Source organism: Oncorhynchus mykiss, chromosome 2 (genome assembly GCF_013265735.2).
Source record: "Oncorhynchus mykiss isolate Arlee chromosome 2, USDA_OmykA_1.1, whole genome shotgun sequence".
In the NCBI taxonomy this organism is placed as follows: Eukaryota; Metazoa; Chordata; class Actinopteri; order Salmoniformes; family Salmonidae; genus Oncorhynchus; species Oncorhynchus mykiss.
Genome location: NC_048566.1, coordinates 13,256,343 through 13,269,884, shown reverse-complemented (window position 1 = coordinate 13,269,884; position 13,542 = coordinate 13,256,343). Strand labels below are relative to the sequence as shown.

Sequence of the window (13,542 nt, the reverse complement as noted above, 5' to 3'; positions counted from 1 at the left end):
CTAGTGTGTGTGGGCTGTAGCTAGTGTGCGTGGGCTGTAGCTAGTGTGTGTGGGCTGTAGCTAGTGTGCATGGGCTGTAGCTAGTGTGTGTAGGCTGTAGCTAGTGTGTGTAGGCTGTAGCTAGTGTGTGTGGGCTGTAGCTAGTGTGTGTAGGCTGTAGCTAGTGTGCGTGGGCTGTAGCTAGTGTGCGTGGGCTGTAGCTAGTGTGCGTGGGCTGTAGCTAGTGTGTGTGGGCTGTAGCTAGTGTGTGTGGGCTGTAGCTAGTGTGTGTGGGCTGTAGCTAGTGTGTGTAGGCTGTAGCTAGTGTGTGTAGGCTGTAGCTAGTGTGTGTAGGCTGTAGCTAGTGTGTGTAGGCTGTAGCTAGTGTGTGTGGGCTGTAGCTAGTGTGTGTAGGCTGTAGCTAGTGTGTGTAGGCTGTAGCTAGTGTGTGTGGGCTGTAGCTAGTGTGTGTAGGCTGTAGCTAGTGTGTGTAGGCTGTAGCTAGTGTGTGTAGGCTGTAGCTAGTGTGTGTGGGCTGTAGCTAGTGTGTGTGGGCTGTAGCTAGTGTGTGTAGGCTGTAGCTAGTGTGTGTAGGCTGTAGCTAGTGTGTGTAGGCTGTAGCTATTGTGTGTAGGCTGTAGCTAGTGTGTGTAGGCTGTAGCTAGTGTGTGTAGGCTGTAGCTAGTGTGTGTGGGCTGTAGCTAGTGTGTGTGGGCTGTAGCTAGTGTGTGTAGGCTGTAGCTAGTGTGTGTAGGCTGTAGCTAGTGTGCGTGGGCTGTAGCTAGTGTGCGTAGGCTGTAGCTAGTGTGTGTGGGCTGTAGCTTAAACTGCTGTTTTAGGTCTCGTTCTGACAGTCTTTTGGTTTTCCAGCATCTAAGAGAAAGGAAGGGGCAGAGACAGGATGTTGTGTTGATTACTTGGTCATTGTCCACTGTACAATATGTCATTTAGCAGACGCTTTCATCAAAAGCGACCTACAGTCATGCATACATTTATACAGTGGGGCAAAAAAGCATTTAGTCAGCCGCCAATTGTGCAAGTTCTCCCACTTAAAAAGATGAGAGAGGCCTGTAATTTTCATCATAGGTACACTTCAACTATGACAGACAAGATGAGAAAAAAAAATCCAGGATTTTTAATTTATTTATTTGCAAATTGTTGTGGAAAATAAGTATTTGGTCACCTACAAACAAGCTAGATTTCTGGCTCTCACAGACCTGTAACTTCTTTAAGAGGCTCCTCTGTCCTCTACTCGTTACCTGTATTAATGGCACCTGTTTGAACTTGTTATCAGTATAAAAGACACCTGTCCACAACCTAAAACAGTCACACTCCAAACTCCACTATGGCCAAGACCAAAGAGCTGTCAAAGGACACCAGAAACAAAATTGTAAACCTGCACCAGGCTGGGAAGACTGAATTTGCAATAGGTAAGCAGCTTGGTTTGAAGAAATCAACTGTGGGAGCAATTATTAGGAAATGGAAGACATACAAGACCACTGATAATCTCCCTTGATCTGGGGCTCCACGCAAGATCTCACCCCGTGGGGTCAAAATGATGACAAGAACGGTGAGCAAAAATCCCAGAACCATACGGGGGGACCTAGTGAATGACCTGCAGAGAGCTGGGACCAAAGTAACAAAGCCCTACCATCAGTAACACACTACGCCGCCAGGGACTCAAATCCTGCAGTGCCAGACGTGTCCCCCTGCTTAAGCCAGTACATGTCCAGGCCCGTCTGAAGTTTGCTAGAGAGCATTTGGATGATCCAGAAGAAGATTTGGAGAATGTCATATGGTCAGATGAAACCAAAATATAACTTTTTGGTAAAAACTCAACTCGTTGTGTTTGGAGGACAAAGAATGCTGTGTTGCATCCAAAGAACACCATACCTACTGTGAAGCATGGGGGTGGAAACATCATGCTTTGGGGCTGTTTTTCTGCAAAGGGACCAGGACGACTGATCCGTGTAAAGGAAAGAATGAATTGGGCCATGTATTGTGAGATTTTTTGTGAAAACCTCCTTCCATCAGCAAGGGCATTGAAGATGAAACGTGGCTGGGTCTTTCAGCATGACAATGATCCCAAACACACCGCCCGGGCAACGAAGGAGTGGCTTCGTAAGAAGCATTTCAAGGTCTTGGAGTGGCCTAGCCAGTCTCCAGATCTCAACCCCATAGAAAATCTTTGGAGGGAGTTGAAAGTCCGTGTTGCCCAGCAACAGCCCCAAAACATCACTGCTCTAGAGGAGATCTGCATGGAGGAATGGGCCAAAATACCAGCAACAGTGTGTGAAAACCTTGTGAAGACTTACAGAAAATGTTGCCAACAAAGGCTATATAACAAAGTATTGAGATAAACTTTTGTTATTGAACAAATACTTATTTTCCACCATAATTTGCAAATAAATTCATTAAAAATCCTACAATGTGATTTTCTGGATTTTTTTCTTCTCATTTTGTCTGTCATAGTTGAAGTGTACCTATGATGAAAATTACAGGCCTCTCATCTTTTTAAGTGGGAGAACTTGCACAATTGGTGGCTGACTAAATACTTTTTTTGGGGGGGGGGGTGGGGGGGTGGTAAAACTCAATTTTAGGAAGGTGTCCTGAATGTTTTGTAAACTGTCTTCATCCATAACTGTTGGTTATATGGTAGTTGTGCAAACACAGGGGATGCTGTGGTCATTTGCAATGTGACTAACATGGTGCCCTCTCTTTTCTGCCTCTCTTTTTGCCTCTGTTTCTCTCTCTCTCAGTGCAATTCAATGAGCTTTATTGGCATGATAAAACATCTTACATTACCAGAGCAAACCTATAAGAGCAATTTCAATCAGTGATGACAAAAACAATGAGTAGTTTTTTCTCTCTCTAGTCTGGTAGGCCGGATGCTGCAGCGGGACCCAAAGGGCCGTGCGTCTCTGGAGGAGATAGAGAGCCATGCCTGGCTGCAGGGGGTGGACCCGTCCCCAGCCACCAAGTTCAACACCCCCCTGGTGTCTCATAAGAGCCTGTCTGAGGATGAGCACAACGGGATCATACAGCGCATGGTGCTGGGGGACATCGCAGACCGAGAGCCCATAGTAGAGTAAGTCAACACACATACATAGACATAAACTCAGCAAAAAAAGAAATGTCCTCACTGTCAACTGCTTTTATTGCCAGCAAACTTAATATATGGAAATATTTGTAAGAGCATAACAAGATTCAACAACTGAGATATAAACTGAACATAAATTGAATAATGTGTCCCTGAACAAAGGGGGGGTCAAAAGGGGGGTCCAGTTCTTGCTGTGAGACATTACCCCACTCTTCCACCAAGGCACCTGCAAGTTCCCAGACATTTCTGGGGGGAAATGGCCCTAGCCCTCACCCTCTGATCCAACAGGTCCCAGACGTGCTCAATGGGATTGAGATCCGGGCTCTTCGCTGGCCATGGCAGAACACTGACATTCCTGTCTTGCAGGAAATTACGCACAGAACAAGCAGTATGGCTGGTGGCATTGTCATGCTGGAGGGTCATGTCAGGAAGGTGACCACATGAGGGAGGAGGATGGCTTCCCTGTAACGCACAGCGTTGAGATTGCAGGCAATGACAACAAGCTCAGTCCGATGATGCTGTGATAGACCATGACGGACCCTCCACCTCCAAATCGATCCCGCTCCAGAGTACAGGCCTCGGTGTAATGCTCATTCCTTTGACAATAAAACCAGAATCCAACCATCACCCCTGGTGAGACAAAACCGCGACTCGTCAGTGAAGAGCACTTTTTGCCAGTCCTGTTTTAGGCGTCTCACAGTACGGACATTGCAATTTATTGCCCTGGCCACATCTGCAGTCCTCATGCCTCCTTGCAGCATGCCTAAGGCACTTTCACGCAGATGAGCAGGGACCCTGGTATACAAACATGTACCTATACTAGGGCTGTTATGGTGATCGTATTACCACCACACCGACGGTCACAAGTCGTGACTGCAGTCAAATTCCACATGACCGTTGAGTCTCAGGAACTAGGCTTTTCTAAAACTGTGCTCTGATGCTGTTGATGGTCATTAGTAGCCTACCAAACTTGCTAATGGCCTGATACTCAGGGCTCTACAGTCCCTCCATCAGGTCCTAATGGCCTGGTACTCAGGGCTCTACAGTCCCTCCAACAGGTCCTAATGGCCTGGTACTCAGGGCTCTACAGTCCCTCCAACAGGTCCTAATGGCCTGGTACTCAGGGCTCTGCAGTCCCCCCATCAGGTCCTAATGGCCTGGTACTCAGGGCTCTACTGTCCCTCCAGGTCCTAATGGCCTGGTACTCAGGGTTATACGGTCCCTCCAGGTCCTAATGGCCTGATACTCAGGGCTCTACGGTCCCTCCAGGTCCTAATGGCCTGGTACTCAGGGCTCTACGGTCCCTCCATTAGGTCCAAATGGCCTGGTACTCAGGGTTCTATTGTCCCTCTATCCACTCTGACATCAATGCAAATGCAATAGAAAATCATGAGCTCGTGTTGCGCGACATTTCTATAGGCTATTCAAATTGAGATTTAATGGCCTCTTAAGAGGATCCCATCAGCTTTCTATAGGCTTACTATATTTAATTCTCAACTTCCCTGATATTAAGCACATTGCTTCTCTTTGCAACAGGAGTAGCCTACCTGGCTCGCATGAAAATGGGCCGTGGGAAAAGCATCCTCCATTCACTATTGATGACATGTATTTTCCCCCCCGTCTTTAGACAGGTGCATGATAATGGTCCATTCTAAATCTGAATGAATTTCCTACTTATATTATTTAAAATATGTAAAGACAAGATTCAATTGAGAATAGTCTAATGGGTGACAATATTATCACTTGTGAATGATACCCAGTGGGTGCCGTCTAAGGCAAGAAATAGCACATGCCTTTTTGCAACTTTTTCAAATCCCATATGTTTTGATAAAGCTTTTATCACAACTAACGTAGAAATAACTCTAAGCCTAGTCTATAGGAGCCCTGCAACACGGTTGGTGAGCACATAGCCTATTCTATAGGAGCCCTGCAACACGGTTGGTGAGCACATAGCCTATTCTATAGGAGCCCTGCAACACGGTTGGTGAGCACATAGCCTATTCTATAGGAGCCCTGCAACACGGTTGGTGAGCACATAGCCTATTCTATAGGAGCCCTGCAACACGGTTGGTGAGCACTACGGCCTACAGAGCCTGCAGAGCCTGCAGAGCCTACAGAGTACAGAGCACAGAGCCTACAGAGCCTACAGAGCACAGAGCCTACAGAGCACAGAACCTAGTGAAACATGTTCTTATAAGCTCAGTCATTGCGCAATCTTGTGTGTGAAAACAGTTTTGACTGGCCACTATTTAAAAGAAGATCCCAGCTTTCTCCTGCTGCTAGGTTTATTGCTCAGTTCTTAAAATGAAGTACATTAATCCTCTTTCCAACCAGTGTAGTCTACCTGGTATACATAGGCGTGGTGTGAGTAGCACATTAATCCTCTTTCCAACCGGTGTAGTCTACCTGGTATACATAGGTGTGGTGTGAGTAGTACATTAATCCTCTTTCCAACCGGTGTAGTCTACCTGGTATACATAGGAGTGGTGTGAGTAGCACATTAATCCTCTTTCCAACCGGTGTAGTCTACCTGGTATACATAGGTGTGGTGTGAGTAGCACATTAATCCTCTTTCCAACCGGTGTAGTCTACCTGGTATACATAGGAGTGGTGTGAGTAGCACATTAATCCTCTTTCCAACCGGTGTAGTCTACCTGGTATACATAGGTGTGGTGTGAGTAGTACATTAATCCTCTTTCCAACCGGTGTAGTCTACCTGGTATACATAGGCGTGGTGTGAGTAGCACATTAATCCTCTTTCCAACCGGTGTAGTCTACCTGGTATACATAGGCTTGGTGTGAGTAGCACATTAATCCTCTTTCCAACCGGTGTAGTCTACCTGGTATACATAGGAGTGGTGTGAGTAGCACATTGATCCTCTTTCCAACCGGTGTAGTCTACCTGGTATACATAGGAGTGGTGTGAGTAGCACATTAATCCTCTTTCCAACCGGTGTAGTCTACCTGGTATACATAGGCGTGGTGTGAGTAGCATATTGATCCTCTTTCCAACTGGTGTAGTCTACCTGGTATACATAGGAGTGGTGTGAGTAGCACATTAATCCTCTTTCCAACCGGTGTAGTCTACCTGGTATACATAGGAGTGGTGTGAGTAGCACATTAATCCTCTTTCCAACCGGTGTAGTCTACCTGGTATACATAGGAGTGGTGTGAGTAGCATATTGATCCTCTTTCCAACTGGTGTAGTCTACCTGGTATACATAGGAGTGGTGTGAGTAGCACATTTTCACCATAAAAGTGCACCTTTATAATAAAGCATCATTGCATTTGCAGACTTATGTAAGAGGCCTATTATTCATAATGTGATGAGTGGATTGGACAGTCATGGGCTAATAATATAACTCCATCACTGTTTGCCAAAAAGACAGGTTAAATGCATGGCTGAGTGCATATAGTGTAGAGTAGACATAGGCTCTATCAGATAGGTTTCTTCTTTGTATGGGAAAAATGTGGTCTTTTATAAACGCATTTTATGCAATTTAATTACACTTTATATGACTGGAGACACTAGCAGAATATTTTTTAATGACAAATGACAGAGTAGCCTATTCTGCTGACACTGAGGAACAATCCATTAAAACGTCGTTGTCCATATAATGATCCTACTATCAGGGGAGACAAATAGAATATGACGTCCATCTAAAGTGGAGCAGGAAACTGTTGTCCAATAACTAACTTTAAAGTAGCACTGACCCGACAATGATAAATAGTCAATCTGCACAATGTGCACTCACCAGACATATTGCTCTGTCTCTGCTGGTGCCAATAGAATAGGCTCTACTGTTGTTCGCTCAGTTAAGTTGAGGATGTGATAACTAAAGGACAAATGAGTATTTTCCTCGTCTTCTCTTTACAGCAACAACAATTAGTTTTTCAATCTGTTTTCCCGTGATTGTATTTTGAATGTTGCGATATGCCTGGCTTGGCCTCTCTACTTTTCAGACAGTCGCAACTCAACAATAATCTGCCCAAATTGCACACGCTGCCTTTCCTTCCAACTGTAGGTAATGTGATTTAGAACAATCCATCTTTTTATTTTTTAGCTAATGATCCTCTTTGGCCAAATCATGATTTTTTTTCTACCTTTATCTAACCAGGTAGGCCAGTTGAGAACAAGTTCTCATTTACAACTACGACCTGGCCAAGATAAAGCAAAGCAGTGTGACAGTAGCCTATTTTGAATGATTTGATTTATTTCTGTATAGACGAGGTAAGGCTAATTAGGCTATGTAGTTTTGGCCATTTTATTTACTTTAGAGAAAGCTTCCCCGAGCCTTATGGACGCGCCACACGTAACCTCCATTCCACTGTTCCAGTGCAGGCTACGGATTTCATTTAGGTTTTTTGTGTGCCATTCCAAATCAAAAATAATATTAGTAGGCTGTATGTAAAGACCTGATTATATTGAGAATAGTCTGATGGGTGAGAATATTGTCAAAAGCTTGTAAAATTGTGAATGAGAGACTGATGAAGTGTGTGCAGCCTGTGCAAGAAACAGAACAGAGTTCATGCCTTTCATGCAACTTTTTTCAAATCCTTAGTCGCATCATGCAGTCTTTAAAATGTACCAACATTAGGCTCTATGTTTAGATGTTTTATATCACAGCTAAAGTCTCATAAATAACTCTAAATGAAGCACATAGCAGGACCAGTTTCTTTGTTGCCCGCTCAACACAGAACAGCAGCATGAGCACACACCCTTGGAAAGGTTTGGAGAAAATATCCTTTCTATTTTATTCAGCTAAACATGTTTATGTTAATTAACGGTCAGTTACCATGAGACCAACCGTTATTTGCATGACAATCACCAGATGACAAAATTGAATGACCGCCACAGACCTAACCTACACACACACACAATTGCAGATGGCCGTTAATCTTCTGCAAGTGACGAGGTATTTGACAGAATGCATTTTGCCTTGACCGACTGTGCCATTTGCTGTGGAGGCATGAATGATGTTCCTTAGTCTGCTCTACATTTGTCCTTTTCATATTGCGGGTTCTGCAACCCACCAAACCTGTTTTTGTGTCACGCTCACCACTGACATCAGTACTACTAACACATATAACTGAACCTGAACATCTGAGGGGACTCAGTCAGCAGATAAGAGACCAGAGTGTTGAACTGTAGCATGTGAACCCAACAGCAGCCCTCCCTTAGCCTCCTACCCTGAACATGAATCATGGATGTGATTTGAAACACACATACTGGCTCCACTTTAAAGCAGCAGGCCTGCTGCCAGCCGTCTTTCACAGACACACACTGGCCTTCTTTATTAACCCTGTCTGAAGGAAGGGCTTTACTGATGATGAGGAGAGAGCAGAGGGATATTAACCCTGTCTGAAGGAAGGGCTTTACTGATGATGAGGAGAGAGCAGAGGGATATTAACCCTGTCTGAAGGAAGGGCTTTACTGATGATGAGGAGAGAGCAGAGGGATATTAACCCTGTCTGAAGGAAGGGCTTTACTGATGATGAGGAGAGAGCAGAGAGATATTAACCCTGTCTGAAGGGCTTTACTGATGATGAGGAGAGAGCAGAGGGATATTAACCCTGTCTGAAGGAAGGGCTTTACTGATGATGAGGAGAGAGCAGAGGGATATTAACCCTGTCTGAAGGAAGGGCTTTACTGATGATGAGGAGAGAGCAGAGGGATATTAACCCTGTCTGAAGGAAGGGCTTTACTGATGATGAGGAGAGAGCAGAGGGATATTAACCCTGTCTGAAGGAAGGGCTTTACTGATGATGAGGAGAGAGCAGAGGGATATTAACCCTGTCTGAAGGAAGGGCTTTACTGATGATGAGGAGAGAGCAGAGGGATATTAACCCTGCCTGAAGGAAGGGCTTTACTGATGATGAGGAGAGAGCAGAGGGATATTAACCCTGTCTGAAGGAAGGGCTTTACTGATGATGAGGAGAGAGCAGCGGGATATTAACCCTGTCTGAAGGAAGGGCTTTACTGATGATGAGGAGAGAGCAGAGGGATATTAACCCTGCCTGAAGGAAGGGCTTTACTGATGATGAGGAGAGAGCAGAGGGATATTAACACTGTCTGAAGGAAGGGCTTTACTGATGATGAGGAGAGAGCAGAGGGATATTAACCCTGTCTGAAGGAAGGGCTTTACTGATGATGAGGAGAGAGCAGAGGGATATTAACCCTGTCTGAAGGAAGGGCTTTACTGATGATGAGGAGAGAGCAGAGGGATATTAACCCTGTCTGAAGGAAGGGCTTTACTGATGATGAGGAGAGAGCAGAGGGATATTAACCCTGTCTGAAGGAAGGGCTTTACTGATGATGAGGAGAGAGCAGAGGGATATTAACCCTGTCTGAAGGAAGGGCTTTACTGATGATGAGAAGAGAGCAGAGGGATATTAACCCTGTCTGAAGGAAGGGCTTTACTGATGATGAGGAGAGAGCAGAGGGATATTAACCCTGCCTGAAGGAAGGGCTTTACTGATGATGAGGAGAGAGCAGAGGGATATTAACCCTGTCTGAAGGAAGGGCTTTACTGATGATGAGGAGAGAGCAGCGGGATATTAACCCTGTCTGAAGGAAGGGCTTTACTGATGATGAGGAGAGAGCAGAGGGATATTAACCCTGCCTGAAGGAAGGGCTTTACTGATGATGAGGAGAGAGCAGAGGGATATTAACCCTGTCTGAAGGAAGGGCTTTACTGATGATGAGGAGAGAGCAGAGGGATATTAACCCTGCCTGAAGGAAGGGCTTTACTGATGATGAGGAGAGAGCAGAGGGATATTAACCCTGTCTGAAGGAAGGGCTTTACTGATGATGAGGAGAGAGCAGAGGGATATTAACCCTGTCTGAAGGAAGGGCTTTACTGATGATGAGGAGAGAGCAGAGGGATATTAACCCTGTCTGAAGGAAGGGCTTTACTGATGATGAGGAGAGAGCAGAGGGATATTACACCCTGCCTGAAGGAAGGGCTTTACTGATGATGAGGAGAGAGCAGAGGGATATTAACCCTGTCTGAAGGAAGGGCTTTACTGATGATGAGGAGAGAGCAGAGGGATATTAACCCTGTCTGAAGGAAGGGCTTTACTGATGATGAGGAGAGAGCAGAGGGATATTACACCCTGCCTGAAGGAAGGGCTTTACTGATGATGAGGAGAGAGCAGAGGGATATTACACCCTGCCTGAAGGAAGGGCTTTACTGATGATGAGGAGAGAGCAGAGGGATATTAACCCTGTCTGAAGGAAGGGCTTTACTGATGATGAGGAGAGAGCAGAGGGATATTAACCCTGTCTGAAGGAAGGGCTTTACTGACGATGAGGAGAGAGCAGAGAGATATTAACCCTGTCTGAAGGAAGGGCTTTACTAATGATGAGGAGAGAGCAGAGGGATATTAACCCTGTCTGAAGGAAGGGCTTTACTGATGATGAGGAGAGAGCAGAGAGATATTAACCCTGTCTGAAGGAAGGGCTTTACTAATGATGAGGAGAGAGCAGAGGGATATTAACCCTGTCTGAAGGAAGGGCTTTACTGATGATGAGGAGAGAGCAGAGGGATATTAACCCTGTCTGAAGGAAGGGCTTTACTGATGATGAGAGAGCAGAGGGATATTAACCCTGCCTGAAGGAAGGGCTTTACTGATGATGATGAGGAGAGAGCAGAGGGATATTAACCCTGTCTGAAGGAAGGGCTTTACTGATGATGAGGAGAGAGCAGAGAGATATTAACCCTGTCTGAAGGAAGGGCTTTACTGATGATGAGGAGAGAGCAGAGGGATATTAACCCTGTCTGAAGGAAGGGCTTTACTGATGATGAGGAGAGAGCAGAGGGATATTAACCCTGTCTGAAGGGAGGGCTTTACTGATGATGAGGAGAGAGCAGAGGGATATTAACCCTGTCTGAAGGAAGGGCTTTACTGATGATGAGGAGAGAGCAGAGGGATATTAACCCTGTCTGAAGGAAGGGCTTTACTGATGATGAGAGAGCAGAGGGATATTAACCCTGCCTGAAGGAAGGGCTTTACTGATGATGATGAGGAGAGAGCAGAGGGATATTAACCCTGTCTGAAGGAAGGGCTTTACTGATGATGAGGAGAGAGCAGAGAGATATTAACCCTGTCTGAAGGAAGGGCTTTACTGATGATGAGGAGAGAGCAGAGGGATATTAACCCTGTCTGAAGGAAGGGCTTTACTGATGATGAGGAGAGAGCAGAGGGATATTAACCCTGTCTGAAGGGAGGGCTTTACTGATGATGAGGAGAGAGCAGAGGGATATTAACCCTGTCTGAAGGAAGGGCTTTACTGATGATGAGGAGAGAGCAGAGGGATATTAACCCTGTCTGAAGGAAGGGCTTTACTGATGATGAGAGAGCAGAGGGATATTAACCCTGCCTGAAGGAAGGGCTTTACTGATGATGATGAGGAGAGAGCAGAGGGATATTAACCCTGTCTGAAGGAAGGGCTTTACTGATGATGAGGAGAGAGCAGAGAGATATTAACCCTGTCTGAAGGAAGGGCTTTACTGATGATGAGGAGAGAGCAGAGGGATATTAACCCTGTCTGAAGGAAGGGCTTTACTGATGATGAGGAGAGAGCAGAGGGATATTAACCCTGTCTGAAGGGAGGGCTTTACTGATGATGAGGAGAGAGCAGAGGGATATTAACCCTGTCTGAAGGAAGGGCTTTACTGATGATGAGGAGAGAGCAGAGGGATATTAACCCTGTCTGAAGGAAGGGCTTTACTGATGATGAGGAGAGAGCAGAGGGATATTAACCCTGTCTGAAGGGAGGGCTTTACTGATGATGAGGAGAGAGCAGAGGGATATTAACCCTGTCTGAAGGAAGGGCTTTACTGATGATGAGGAGAGAGCAGAGGGATATTAACCCTGTCTGAAGGAAGGGCTTTACTGATGATAAGGAGAGAGCAGAGAGATATTAACCCTGTCTGAAGGGCTTTACTGATGATGAGGACAGAGCAGAGGGATACAGGGAGTCTTGAGTAAACGCCAGAGGATTTATCCCCACTTCCCAGGCATTCAAGAGATTGTCCCGCTGAAGCCCCCACCTCCCACCTGACAGACAGACATTTACATTCTCACACACACACACCACAGCACTTGACTGAGGATTTCACTTGATTGTTCATTAGCACAGCGTAGAGTAATCCCAGAGGCTGTTGAGGGACTTGAATCAGCCACCTACTGTCATTGACTCCAGAGGGGTTAGAGGGCAACGAAGGGTTAGAACCTGTTATGTTGCTTTGTTACATTTTAGATATGTCAAATGCCGACGTGATTGGGTTTGCTCTGCGGTGACTTGCCTGTTGACATACCGTACTTGTCTCTCGTATGTGGGTGTGTAACCCTCTCTTGGCCTTCTCTCCCAGCCTGTCCTAACATGTTCTGTCCATGGTGTTTGTTCCAGAGCCCTGGAGACCAACAAGTACAACCACATCACTGCCACCTACTTCCTGCTGGCTGAGAGGATCCTGAGAGAGAAACAGGAGAAGGAGGTCCAGACACGCTCCTCCAGCCCCAGCAACATCAAGGCCCAGTTCAGGTGACACACACATGCAACACATACAGTTGAAGTCGGAGGTTTACATACACTTAGGTTGGTGTCATTAAAACACATAAAACGTTTTTCAACCACTCCACAAATGTCTTGTTAACAAACTATAGTTTTGGCAAGTCGGTTAGGACATCTACTTTGTGCCTGACGCAAGGAATTCTTCCAATTGTTTACAGATTATTTCACTTATAATTCACTGTATCACAATTCCAGTGGGTCAGAAGTTTACATACACTTTGTTGACTGTGCCTTTAAACAGATTGGAAAATTCCAGAAAATGATGTCATGGCTTTAGAAGCATCTGATAGGCTCAAATCAAATCAAATCAAATCAAATTTTATTTGTCACATACACATGGTTAGCAGATGTTAATGCGAGTGTAGCGAAATGCTTGTGCTTCTAGTTCCGACAATGCAGTAATAACAAGTAATCTAACTAACAATTCCAAAACTACTGTCTTGTACACAGTGTAAGGGGATAAAGAATATGTACATAAGGATATATGAATGAGTGATGGTACAGAGCAGCATAGGCAAGATACAGTAGATGGTATCGGGTACAGTATGTACAAATGAGATGAGTATGTAAACAAAGTGGCATAGTATAGTATAAAGTGGCTAGTGATACATGTATTACATAAGGATACCGTCGATGATATAGAGTACAGTATATACGTATGCATATGAGATGAATAATGTAGGGTAAGTAACATTTATATAAGGTAGCATTGTTTAAAGTGGCTAGTGATATATTTACATAATTTCCCATCAATTCCCATTATTAAAGTGGCTGGAGTTGAGTCAGTGTCAGTGTGTTGGCAGCAGCCACTCAGTGTTAGTGGTGGCTGTTTAACAGTCTGATGGCCTTGAGATAGAAGCTGTTTTTCAGTCTCTCGGTCCCA

The 13,542-nt window shown here is 45.2% G+C and overlaps 1 protein-coding gene across 3 annotated transcripts in view; it reads left to right on the top strand.

Moving 5' to 3' along the window:
• Positions 1–13,542, top strand: part of LOC110513400 (SNF-related serine/threonine-protein kinase-like) — a 74,375-nt gene that overhangs the window by 54,796 nt on the left and 6,037 nt on the right. For all 3 annotated transcript variants that reach the window (XM_036938366.1, XM_036938358.1, XM_036938352.1), the window contains exons 4-5: positions 2,855–3,067; positions 12,495–12,629. In XM_036938366.1, coding sequence (XP_036794261.1) covers positions 2,855–3,067; positions 12,495–12,629 — 348 coding nt within the window. The remainder of the gene's footprint in view (positions 1–2,854; positions 3,068–12,494; positions 12,630–13,542) is intronic.